The 14,013-nt window shown below is 37.8% G+C and overlaps 1 protein-coding gene across 1 annotated transcript in view; it reads left to right on the top strand.

Annotated features, from left to right (window-relative positions):
- The window catches only part of LOC102815661 (THUMP domain-containing protein 2-like), a 68,973-nt gene that overhangs the window by 6,737 nt on the left and 48,223 nt on the right, over nt 1-14,013 (top strand). The window contains exons 2-3 of the mRNA XM_006839459.1: nt 10,762-10,897; nt 13,444-13,853. Of these exons, the coding sequence (XP_006839522.1) occupies nt 10,762-10,897; nt 13,444-13,853 (546 nt within the window). The remainder of the gene's footprint in view (nt 1-10,761; nt 10,898-13,443; nt 13,854-14,013) is intronic.

The following is a 14,013-nucleotide window of genomic DNA, read 5'->3' as shown; positions in this document are numbered from 1 at the left end:
TTAACAGTGTGGGCAGCGGTGTGAAGACGTGCATTGTCCTGCAAGATCACAATGCTCCTGGATAGCAGTCCTCTTCATTTAATCAGGAAGTTTAGGCTTCAGCTCCTTAGTGAGCATCTCACAGTAATGAGCACTGTTGATTGTTGGACCTTTTTCCTCATAGTGTTCCAATACTGTGCCTTGCAAGTCCCAGAGAACTGTCAGCATCAATTTTCCAGCTGGTGATTGACTTTTGAACTTTTTCTTGGTTGGTGATTGAGGATATTTCTTTTCTATACTCTGTTGTTTACTCTCAGGCATGAATCCATGTCTTGTTACCAGTAACAATTTTTTTAAGGAACCATTTACTTTCCTTTGAGTATCTGTCCAAATTTTGTTTTCAGGTGTCCACGTTCACACCTGCACATCAGTGACCTTGAAAGGAAAGTGTTGATAAGACATTGTAGCCAACAGAAATTTTGATATAACTGGAGTGCTGATAATTTTTGACTCTACATTGTGTAAGGAAAAAAAAATCTGTAGACAGTGAGAGTAATTAAGAGTCAGAGGTTATTTCCATTTTTTGCTGTTGTTAGAATGGAATGTTTATCCTTCAGTTTTGTATCTTATATGGGACACTATCCCTGTAAATGAGATCTAAATAAATACACTCCTTAAATGTCAACCCAGTTGCTCTAATACAGGAGCCTTGGGATAAGCATTGGACTGTGAACACCAAAATCATCTGTTCAAACCCACCAGCCCCTCAGCGGGAGAAGGTTGAGACTGTTTGCTCCCATAAAGATTGGGGTGGCTATGAGTCGGAATTGACTCGATGGCAGTGAGTTGGGTTGGGTTTGCTCAAATATAGAAAAATCTTAATGTTGAACTTTTGAAATAATGACTATGGCAAGTGACATTTTGTAAGTATTTAAAATGTGTCACTTTATGTATATCTTAAGACTTGATCCTCTAAAGAATCTTATCTAATAATCATTTTTTATCTTTACAAAGAGAAAAAACTGAAACTAAGTGGAGCTGAGACTTGTTATCTGAATTTCTATAGCTTCACAGTTTACACTCTTTACCACTATACTAAGTTACCTTGGGATACAACCCTGGAACAATTTGATGTTGGTTATTTCTTTAATAGTTTCTTAACATTTGCATGGGCTTTGGAGTTAAAAGGTGTGTGCTCAAATCTTATATCTTCCTTTAACAGATTCTAACTTTGGCGCAGTTCTTTAACTTCTGAGCCTCATTTTCTTGAATGTAAAACAGATGACATTAATTACTTTAAAGAATTGATGTGCTCTTTATGATAATGATAGTACATATGGCCTTCAACTCTCATGGGGATCCCATGCACAGTGAATGAAACACTGTTTTGTCCTGTGCCATCTGTGACTGGCATCGGATCCGATTTTTGTGATTCACAGGGTTTACACTGGCCTATTTTCTGATGCAGACCACCGGGCCTTTCTTCCTAGTTTGTTTTCATCTTAATGCTCTGTTGAACAGTTTTTTAACAACACAGCAACATGCAAGTCTCTATTTACTGCTTAAGAGCTGTAAATAGAACTCCTCTGCAGATGTTTCTTGTATGTAAGGAAGCAAATTGTCAAGCTTTTCTTTTACAGAACTTCTGGGTGGGTTTGAGCCACCAACATTGGTTAACAACTGCATGTTTTGCTGCCAGGTCTCCTTACATGCAACGTTGTTGTTAAGTGCTGTCAAGTGGGTTCCAGCTCCTAGCCATCCTGTATAGGGTTTCCAAGGAGCAGCTGGTGGGTTTGAACTGCCTGCCTCATGGTTAACAGTCAAGTGCTTATCCTACAGCACCACCCCAGGAAGAGCGCTGTTGTTATTGCTTGATGGTGTCGAATTAGTTCTGATTCATAGCCACCCTGTATAGGGTTTCTAGTGTGCAGCTGATAGGTTTGAACCATCAACCTCATGCAGTCAAATGTTTATCCTACAGCATCACAGTTGGACTACATGCAGCATGTTGTTGTTAAGTGTCATCAGGTCGGTTCTGACTCACACCCAGTATAGGGTTTCTGAGGAACAAGTGGTGAGTTTGAACCACTGACCTTGTGGTTCAAGCTGACCTTGCGGTCCTGTGTTTATCCTAAAACACCACACTAGGGTGCCTAGCAGATAGTAGGTATTCAATAAATGCTAATTCCCATAAAGTAAATTATGTAGGAATACATAAAAATCGTGTTTGAAATGACAAGAGAGTCCATTAGAAACTTCATGTAGCTTCTCGGTTAAAGAAGCTCTAAGTCTAAATTTATAAAACAAATTAATTCAAAAGTGATTGTTTGCATTTAGAAAATAATTATTCTAATCAGTGTTTTCCCAATTGTAGTCAATTTAAGAATCACCTGGGGAGCTTGTTGAAAATACATATCCCTGGGTGCCAGCCCCCAAAGCTTTTCAGCAGGCCTGCCAATAAGCCCAGGTGTTTAATAAGCAAGCCCTTTCCCCTGCCAAGTGACTCTGATGTAGGTGCTTCCTCCATCACACAGCTCTCACTAGAAAATCTCATGTACCATAGATTCCGTCACACAGTAGACAGCATAGTATGATGAACCCAGCTTGCTCATCAACCCCTCTGCAACAGTGATCATCAACCCATGGGAAATTCTGTTCTGCTTACTCTCTCATCCAGTTTCCATTCCATACTATTTTAAAGCAAATCTGTAAATTTATCTGTAAATATTTGCCTGTATATGTATACAATATAAGGACTTTAAAAAATAGTATATTATAGCATAAGCAAATCATATATTTCATATATAAAGACTCAATATAAACCATAAACCACAGTACCATTCTCACATGTAAAAATTAATAATCCATTATTAGCAAATATAAGTCAGTGTTCAGATTTCAACTTGCCTCATAAATGTCTTGTTTGTTTTTCAGTTTGTTTATTTGACTCAGGTACAATTGACTGATATGCTGTCTTCTGTAATCTCTAGGCTTTGTCTCTGTCTCTCTTATTTCCCCATGTGTAGTTTCTTAGTTTCAGCCAAGCAATAGGTAGGTATATAGGGGAGCAACACACTAGTGAAGTATGCATACCGTAGAATTGTCAGCCATTTGAGATCAGAAGGGCAGCATTTACCTAAGGACACATTTGGAAGGGTTGGGAAAGAAGGAAGAATGGAAATGGGAACCGCAGCAAGGAAAGTGGGTTAAATGATGTTACATTGAGGGGATGGCAGTCATTGAGATGAATTGAAGTGTCTGATATGTTGAGTGTGAAACTCATAATCTGATCTGCAAACATACACTTAATTTCTTAATAAAAAAGGTCAAAACAAAACAAAAACTGACTTATTTGTCCCATAGTTTAGAGCAGAGGCTGGTAAATGTTTTCCATAAGGAGCCAGTTAGTAAATACTTTAGACTTTGGTGTTAACGTATGGTCACATATTCTTCTTTTGTTACATTTTGTAGTTTGTTTTTACATTCCTTTAAAAATGAACAAGAAATTCTGGCGGTGTCAGTGACTGCTAACTAAAAGGTCTGCAGTTTGAACCCACCAGCATCTCCTCGGGAAAAACATGAGGCAATCTGCTTCCATAAAGATTTATAGCCTCAGAAACCTTTGGGGGCACATCTACTCTGTCCTCCAGGGTCGCTGTGACTCAGAATCTACTCAGAAGCAGTGGAGTTGGTTTTGGTTTTTAAAAATGTGAACACCGTTGTTTAACACCCCAAGACTAACTCTACCCGTAGTCTAGAGCTGTGCTATCCAGTAGGGTAGCCACTACCCACATGAATGTATTTCAGTAGAAATTAATTAGAATTGGGTAAAATTAAATTAAAAATGACACTCTCAGGTACATTTATCACATTTCAAGTGTTCAGAACCCACATGTAGTTAATGATTACTAACCTGTACAAATTATACAAGGGGGCTTCCAAATGTTTATGGAAAACTAGAATGAAAAGATAATGGAATTTTTTGACAAACTTTTTGAAGCCCCCTCATACAACATTTCTTTCATAACAGAAGATTTTTGTTGGACAGCACTACTGTAGTTTCTATAGTATATCGCTGTCTTCTGGTTTTTGTTTTTGAGGGGAGGGGAGGGGAGGAAAAGATCTACAGCTTCACCAGATTTGTGTTTCTCCCTTCCCTGATAGTGGTAGAGCAAAGTTGGTTAGGTTCCTGAGTATGTATGTTTGTGATATTTAAAAATACCCAGGAACCTCTCTCTCTATATAATTATTTTCACTCAGGCTTTGGAGAAATAGATTAGGAAAATGAGGTTTTATTTTATAACAGTGATTAATGTATTGATTATTGCTATTTGTTGTATGCAAGGAAGTCAGTTTGAGGACTAAGATGCACCTGACCTTAGCCATGGTATTTTCATTAATTTAATATTCATACGAAAGTTAAACAGTGACTATGTAAGACTGTAGAAGAATTGATGCATTTGAGTTATGGTGTTGAAGGAGAATATTAAAACTGCTTATCTGTTTTGCAAGAAGTATAGTGAGAGTGCTCCTTGGAAGCCAAGATACCCACACTTTGTCTCACACTGGAGGTACCAGTCACTGGAGAAGGATATCATGTTTGGTAAAGTGGATGGTTGGGGGATAAAAAGGAAGACCCCCAATGAGATGGATTGGCACAGATGGGCTCAGGCATAGCAACAGTTGAGAGGTTGCTGCAGGACTGGGCAGTTCTGTTCTGTTGTGCATAGGGTAGCTATGAGTTGATACCGATTTGATGTCACCTAACAACAGCAACAACAATTTGTTGTAAGAATGATGGAAACTGTTGTTTTTAAGATAGGATTGAATTTATTGTTGCTAACCAGCAAGGCCCTTTCAATTAATACGTCTTGTAAACCCACATACCAAAATCTGTTATTCCATATCCTTAATAGGTAAGCCAGTTTTTAGTTGTTAAATGGGACCATGAAAGTTAGGGGTATAGTGCAAAGTAGATAAGTGAGTTATTTCATAGTTACTTAATGGGAGGACTGTGTAAGCTTGATTTTTTCAGTATTTTCTATTTTTCCTTTAGGTTGCCATTTTTAAACTTATTTTAAATAATAGGTGTTTTTGAATTCTCTTTTAAAATGAACCAAAATAAGCTCACGCATTGCCTTAACCCTTCACTTTAAGATTAGTTCTCAAGCTAAATGGCATCATCTATGGAGTTAGGAGAACTTTGGTACCTCTCAATATCATTGTACATTTTAACCTAGATTTAAGTCTAAGACTTTTAAAAAGAAAAGGCAAAATATTAACTGTTCAGATAGGCTGTTAGACCTTGGAAGTGTTAGACAGAACTTGCTGGCTTTAGACACATGGTTATATTTATTCCAAAGGAAAAAAAGAGTTTGTGTATAGAAATAATTTCAAGTAGCAAATATTAGGATAAAATATTCTAAGATGGTACATTTCTCCCTATGCGTTGTAGTTGGATGTGATTATTGTTGTGGTGGTTAGGTGCCATCGAGTTGGTACCAACTCATAGCAACCCTGTGCATAATAGAATGAAGCACTGCCAGGTCCTGGGCCAACCTCACCATCGCTGCTACACCTGAGCCCATGGGTGCTGCTATTGTGCCAATCCATCTCACTGGGGGGCTTCCTTTTTTTCTTCTACCCTCCATTTTATCAAACATGTTATCCTTCTTCAGGATAATATGTCCAAAGTATGATAGACAGTTTTGCCATCCAGAATTCCAAGAAGCACTGTGGCTGTACTTCTTCCAGCACAGATCTGTTTGTTCTTTTGGCAGCCCATGGCACTTTCGGTATTCTCCTCCAACACCATAACTCAAATACATCAATTCTTCTACGGTCTTCCTTATTCACTGTCCAGCTTTCACATGCATATGAGGTTATTGAAAATACCATGGCTTGAGTCAGGTGCACCTTAGTCCTCAAGCTGACATCTTTGTTCTTCAACACTTTAAAGAGATTGTATGCAGTAGATTTGCCTAATGCAGTGTTGTTGTTAAATGCCATATAGTCTGTTTCGACTCATAGCGACCCAGTATAGGGTTGCCAAGGAGCATCTGGTGAACATGAACCACCGACTTTGTGGTTCAAAATGAACATGCCATGTAGCGCATTAACCCACAGCGCCACAATGCAATACGTCATTTAAAATCATGACTATTGTTTCCCTGAGTGTTGGTGGTTGATCTGAATAAAATTAAGTCTTTGATTATTTCATTATTTTTTCCATTTATATGGATGTTGTTTACTGGTCCAGTGGTGAGAATTTTTTTTCTTTACATTGAGATGCAGTCCATACTGAACGCTGTGGTCTTTGATCTTCATCAGTCAGTATTCTAAGTCCTCTTTGCTCTCAGTAAGCAAGGTTGTATCATCTGCATATCACAGGTTGTTAAATGAGTCTTTCTCCATTCCTGATGCCGTGTTTTTCTTCGTATAATCCAGTTTATTGGATTATTTGTGTAGCATATAGATTAAATAAGTATGGTGAAAGAACGCAATCCTGGCACACACCTTTCCTAAATTTAAATTCTTCTGTGTTCCCTTGTTCTGTTCAAACAACTACCTCTTGATCTATGTGCAGGTTCCTCATGAGCACAATTAAGTGTTCAGGAATACTCATACTTTGCAGTGTTGTCCATATTTTTCATGATCCACACAATCGAAAGCTTTTTCATAGTCAATAAAGCACAGATAAACATCTTTCTAGTATTCTCCACTTTCAACCAAGATTCATCTCACATCAGCAGTGATATCCTTCATTCCACATCCTCTTCTAAATCTGGCTTAAACCTCTGAAAGTTCTCTGTAAATATATGGTTGCAGCTATTTTTGTTTTACCTATAGTAAAACTTAACTCACATGGAATATCAGTGATATAGTCCGGTGATTTCTGCATTCTGTTAGGTCACCTCTCTTTAGAATGGGCACAAATACGGATCTCTTCCAGTCAGTTGACCAGGTAATTGTCTTCTAAATTTCTTGACATAGATGAGTGTGTGCCTCCAGTGCTGCATCAGTTTGTTGAAAGATTTCAATTTGTATTCCATCTATTCCTGGTGCCTTTTTTTGCCAGTACCTTCTGTGCATCTTGTCCTTCTGTCTTCAGGATCATTGACTCATGATCATATGCTACCTCTTGAAATGTTTAACATTAACCTTGACTCTGTATTCTTTCCATCTTCTTTTGATGCTTTTGGCATCATTCAGTATTTTACCTATAGAATCCTTCAATATTGCAAGTCGAGTTTTGAATTTTTTCTTCAGTTTCCTCAGCTTCAGAAATGTTGAATGTGTTCTTAACTTTTGGTTTTCTAATTTTAAGTCTTTGCACATTTCATTATAATATTTGACTTTGTCTTCATGAGCTGACCTTTGAATATTTCTGTTCAGCTCAGGTACCTCCTCACTTTTTCCATTTGGTTTAGCATCTCTACGTTGTAGATCAAGTTTTGGCATCTCTTCTGGCATCCATTTTGGTCTTTTCCTTCTTTCTTGTCTTCTTACTGACCTTTTGCTTTCTTCCTGTATGATGTTCTTGGTTCATCCCACAACTCTTCTGGTCTTTAGTCTTTGAGTCCATTCAGTAGCTGTTGTGTCTCTGTGGGCTAATGTGCTGGACTGCAAAGTCGGTTTGAACAGTTCAAGCTCGCCATCTGCTCTTTGGAAACCCTATACCGGGTCGCTGGGTGTTGAAACTGACTCGATGGCACTTAGCAACAGCAACAACAAGTAGCTCTTTGGAATCAACCCTGGTATTGTAGTGCAAGTTGGGATTTCCTTAAACCAAATTCTCCTTTATCAACCTGAATTGGTAGCATCAAAAAACTGTTGGGACTTCAAGTTTCCACTGAATGAGACCTGCCTAAACACATACAATATCCCAAATTCCATGGTGCCTCTATTCTAGATGATGTCTCAATCCATGACCCCTGCAGGAGAAGGAAAATTTCAGGGCCATCCACATCCATCCTGAACTTAGGAGGGTTGGTGTAAAAACGGACATGGAGGGCATGCCTGACTTCCTGTGGCTTCACAAGGGGATTTCTATGAGGCAGAGGTCAGATATGACTCCATCCAACAGCCTTCTTTATCTTGTTCTGACACCGATCATCCCTCCCACCGCACTCTCTGCTTCACATCTGTGTTTGATAATCCATTTCATTGATCACACAATTCATTGACAGTACTTGTGATTATTGTTTTTTGGGGTTTGTTTTGTTTTGTTTTTTTGTTTTTTTTAGGGAAGTGAGCAGGGTACAATTTAGGATCAGAAACAACTCAGGATGAAGCAGTTCTCTAGTCAGGAAAGCTTCTCCTCTGCAGTTCTGTAGGCATGCCTTGCTCTTGTCTTCAGCCTCTCAGCCAGGTGGCCCATTGGTCTCTGCTCTGCTTTGGCAAATGCTACAAAGCTCCTTATCAAGTGTGTAAATTACCAAAGGACACATTCTGCATGCTAGTCATCGGCACTCAGCTTTATTCAGTTCATTAATCGGGAAGCCCATAGGTGTTCTGTCTCCATGTTGCCGCTTCTGCTTTCAACACTTTTTTCAGGGATTTCATGCTCCACTCATAGCTCTACTGTCTTGGTTGTCCTGAGATCATCTGTTTCTACTACTGATACAACTTCTTTTAAGCCTAGCAGGATGGCAAAACTAACCAATCCCAGTTTTAGAGTCCTGTACACTCTATTTGCATGGTCCCATAATGTGCCAGACTGCAAAGCTATTTGAACTGCAAGGTTGACGGTTCAAGGTCACCAGCTGCTCAGAAACCCTATACAGGGTTGCTATGGGTTAGAACCGACTCAACAGTACTTAACAATAACAACTCAGTCATTTGGTGGGAGTTAAGAAGACTTTGGATAGAAAAGCCCTGTCAAGTAAATTCATGGTACCACATTTAGGTTGACCCAGAAAAGCTTAGGGTTCCATTGTCTTTGAGCCCTATTTGCCACATCTCATTCAACCGCCGTATGGTTGGTTGGTTATGTGCCGTGGAGTCAGTTCCGATTCATAGCGACCCTGTATAGGGTTTCCGAGGCTATAAATCTTGACGGGAGCAGAAAGTTTCATCTTTCTCCTGCGGAACAGCTGGTAGTTTCGAACTGTTGACCTTGCGGTTCGCAGCCCAATTCGTAACCACTCTGCTACCAGAGCGCCTTCAACCCCCATATGAGGGGTCTTTATATTTTCTTTTCTTCCCTGTTTTATAGCCCATATCCATCCTGTTTCCAAAGCTGCTTCTATTTGATATATACTTCTTGTTACTATCCATTTGCCATTCCCACAGCCAGTGTCTCATCATTTCTACTTCAGTAATCCACTTCTCCTTCTAGCATCGTATTCTACGCTCAGCCCTTTATACCTTTTCCAAAGTAATTTTTCTGCCAGCTAATTCAGTGCAGCCACTGTTTTCATCAAAAGTCTGTAATGGGTGACTATTACCATCTGTGGTACTCAGAATTTCAGGACCATTTATCAGGCTGGCCTAAGCTCCTTCACCACCTACCCACCTGACACTTATCAATCTGTATAAAACAGTAAAGGTTTCCATGGTAACTTACAGTTTATTTAAGTTTGGTTTTCACTATGACCAATGAATCTTGCCCTTGTTCTTTTGTTAGACTCCCTCATCCCAAATCTTACAGAATTTCCCCCCAAGACTTCTACCAATGTGGGTTTCTGTATTCAATGTTACATACTGTACCTACAACTTATCATTGTGTTATAATATTAACTGTTTTCTTTTCTTTTCTGAGTTTAAGTTATTGCCTTATACATTGTACACTGTAATGTGTAAGCCTGTTACACTATTATTCATCTTTAGGAAGTATATATGCTTCCTGGTAAACCACAAGATAGGTGCTTAATAAATATTCACTGATAATATTAACTGTAGAATGCTGACCTAATTTGTCCTATGTACGAGGGGGCTTCAAAAAGTTCATGGAAAATGGAATTAAAAGCTCATGAAATTTTTCCATGAACTTTTGAAGCTCCCTGTATTATGCCTTTCCTTTGCCCAGTTTTAATAGTATTTAAAGTTTGGTAATAAAATTATTGAGTATTTTCTATTTTTTTTGGCAATATGAAGAAACCCTGAAAAGTTTGTGGAAGAACAGAATTAATGATACAGAATTTTTCCACAAACTTTTTGAATATGTGTACACACAGGTATGTCTGTGTGTATATGGACTTTAAAAAAGGTAGCATAACATTAAAAAAGTATGATTCTTAATCACTATGTAGTCTAATATAAGCTATTTAACTTGTGCGACCCTTAGCTCCCTAATCAGTAAATTGGGGATGAATAAACTACCGTAAAAACAAAAAACAGTTACTGTCCTGTCAGCTCTGACTCATGGTGACCTCGTGTGTGTCAGAGTGCTCCATATGGTTTTCTGTGGCAAGTGCGTTACAGCTGGTTCCAATTCATGGCAACCCCATGTAGGGTTTTCAAGGTGTAAATCTTTGTTGGAGCAGAAAGTCTCATTGTTCTCTCCTGAAATTGCTGATAGGCTTGAACCGCCAACCTTGTGGGTAGCAGTCCAGTGCTTATATTACAGAGCCACCATGTTTCCATAAACTACGTTACTGGGTTATTATAAGAATGAGGAAAAATTTGTGCTGCCTAATACATGCCGGGCAAATAGTACTTACTTAAGAAATGGCATTTTATTGTTGATAACCTAGATAATAATCAGCTTAAGGGGAAAATTAAGAGATGATTGTAACTCAGATACTGGATCACAATATCTATTTTCCTTTCTATCTCTAGGTTGAATATATTCCAGGAAAGGTTTTTTTTAACACCTGCTCTGATTTGAATATGCTGAAGAAGTTAAAATCTGCAGAAAGATTATTTTTGCTGATTAAAAAACAGTTTCCAGTTAGTGTCTCTTCTGTAAGTAAAGGTATGGTGTGTGCCTATTGCTTTTATAACATGATATATCGGAGTCCTGGTGTGGCGCTGTGGGTTAATGCACCAGACTGCAAAACCGTTTGAACTGCAAGATTGGTGGTTCAAGCTCACCAGCTGCTTCTTGGAAGTCCTATACAGGGTAGCTGTGGATCAGACCCGACTTGACGGCACTTAACAACAACAACATACTGTACTCCATAATTTTCTTTTCGATAGTTGATGTTTAATCATTTCACATTTATAAAATTTACTCATGCCTGTGGATCATTAGTCGTGTGTTTTCTTCATTTTACTGTATTTTCTTAATATTAATTATCACCTAATTGTAGTAATTAGAGTCTGGCTCCCCTCTTTGCAATCTGATTTCTGTCTCTAGAAACTCAAGTGTCCTAAGCCACAATTTTTATGGCTAGTTATCTTCTCTAGAGATATGTATGGTCACTTATATGGACTTTGAAGCATGTATAATGCAATGCATTAGTTTAATAAATTGGTCAAGCACTCACCTTTAGTTGATAAATGATATAATTGGGGAAATGCTGAATAGTAAAATTTCATATTTCTGGGACCTTAAATGTTTTGAGGAGTCAGAACCAACTCTATGGCACTTAACAACAACAAATGTTTTGAATATATTTATTTCCATTTACAAACTGTTAAAGCTGAAAGAGCTTTTAGGAAAGTCTGTTCAATCCCTAATTTTAGTTATTCTACTAAAGTAATTTTAAAAGCTTGATAAAAACAGTGAAGATGTGTCAGACACTGCAAGAGGAAATTGCCTTGACCTTCAGTTTGATTGCTCATTTTGTACAATTGTATTGTCTGTAGTTAATTAAAGAAAGATACAGATGGCAAGAAATCAAGGCAGGGCAGGAAAATATTGTTTGAAGTGAATCCCAAGGTTTTATACCATGGGGTCAATGTTATTTCATCCCAGTATTGTACACTCATCTTTATGGAATCACAATAATTACGCTTGATGGACCTGGCTCATCAGAAATGATTAAACTATGTTGAGCATGCTGGTAATCTCTAAATTTTTAATGGGCTTTATATCCGAAGTGTTTCCCTATGAAAACTTATTTTAAGATATAAGCTAATATTGTACAGTTTAAAATGAAATAGTCCCAAGTTTCAGTTACTCTATTTTTGAGCTCTAGGTTTGTGATTTATTCTCTTTTTTTAACTTAATTATTCTATTTTTAAATGTAATTTTTATAAGCAGGATCAACATTATTTCACTCTGGTGGTGTTGGTTATGTGCTGTGGAGTTGATTCCAACTCATAGTGACTCTGTACAAGGTTTCCGAGGCTGTAAATCTTTACAGGAGCAGAAAGTCTCATCTTTCTCCCACGGAACAGCTGTTAGTTTCGAACTGCTGACCTTGCAGTTCACAGCCCGATTTGTAACCACTACTAGCGCTATACATATGGAGATATATATAATCATAAGATAAGGATCTTGCTAAAATATTGTCTGATAATTCTATAGGAATTAAAAAATTTTAAATGTATTCCATAGTATTTTTTTACTCTGAATTCCTTAAGATTCTTTAATATTTTAAGCTATATATCCTCCTATGGAGATTTTGTCAAGCTTTTTACCAATCTCAGTGTGATTTGGCATAATAAACACAATGCCTACCTAAACATTTCTAGTTCTTAAATAATTGTATTAAAATATTTGTAGCCTAGAGAAATGAATTCATTTCTCATTCATTCATTCTACAAATATCTATTGAATGCCTACCATATGTAAGGCTTTCTTCTAAACACTAGGACACACCAGTGAAAACAATATTTAACCATCCCTGACCTCATGGGCTATATTAGTGAGATTAGTAACAAACAAGAGAAACTTATAAAATGCAATATGTCAGTTGGGAGTTAATACTGTGGATTTGAAATAAAAGGAAAGGGCTAGAAGATTTGCCATTGATGACAAGGTGTGTGCTTTGAATTGAGTGATCAGGAGATCCCCCTGAATGAGGACTAAGGAGGAGAGGGACTAAACCATTCTGGTATCTGGAAGTGCGTTCTGGGCAAGAAGGAACAGTGAGTTTCAAGGCCCGAGTTAGGAGTGTGCCTGGTGTAGGAACGTCTATATGGCTGGAGTGGAAGGGCCAGTGGAAGTGGTATACAAAGCAAGTTTCATTCATTTCTAGGAATTTAATTGTTTTAGGTCATACATCCCAAAAGGAAAAATAGCAGTTTTGGTGGTGTGGCACTGTAAGATAGGCACTGGACTACTAACCACATTGTTGGTGGTTCGAATCCACCTCGGAAACCCTATACAGAGTTTGTATGAGTCAGAACTGACTTGATGGCACTTAACAACAACATACATTACAAGAATGAGTTTTATTTTAGAAATGTCTTATAAACTATATAAATTTCATATTAAGGTCAACTACTTCTTACAATAGCAATTTAATAAAAGTTACTTTTAAAAAGTAAAGTTAATGGAATTCAGGGGGTAAATGTAATAGATTGTGTTTAAAATCCGATACAGAATAAACTGAGATGTTATTTATTTAGGAAAAATGTTTAATGAACTACAAAGACTTATAATTGATGATCCAGGAAGTTGGTTGAATGGCATTTCAGTTTGGAAAAGTCTTCTTGAACTTGATGTAAAAAATGAGAAACTTTCTCAAGGAAGTTCTAACCTACTAAAAAGAAAAGTGAAAGAAAATGAAATTATCGTTGCTAAAAAATTAAAAACAGAACAAATTCAAGAGCTGCAAGAAGGTAGGGACTGCCTGCTGGAAAAACAAATAAGAGAAGAAACACTGGAGCAGGAAGAGTTTTACACTAAAAGAGAAAATTCTCAAGATCAGTTTCAGAATGATGTAGAAAAAGCAACTGTTGGTCAGAACCGGAAAGACTTAACTTTCAGAGTGTCTTGTCGCTGCAGTGGGACTGTTGGAAAGACCTTTTCAACACAGGTATGTTCACCTCCCAAAGTGGGTTCCTATTTCTTAAAAAAGGAGTACTTTCTCTATAGGTTTAAGATGAAATAAAAGTCTCTCAGGGAACGGTTTAAGTAGACTAAGATAATAACGAGTCCTGGTGTGGCTCTGTGGCCTAATGCGTCAGACTGCAAAG

The sequence above is a fragment of the Chrysochloris asiatica genome, unplaced genomic scaffold (assembly GCF_000296735.1).
Source record: "Chrysochloris asiatica unplaced genomic scaffold, ChrAsi1.0 scaffold00024, whole genome shotgun sequence".
Lineage (NCBI taxonomy): Eukaryota > Metazoa > Chordata > Mammalia > Afrosoricida > Chrysochloridae > Chrysochloris > Chrysochloris asiatica.
This window is presented reverse-complemented; position numbering and strand designations above follow the sequence as displayed.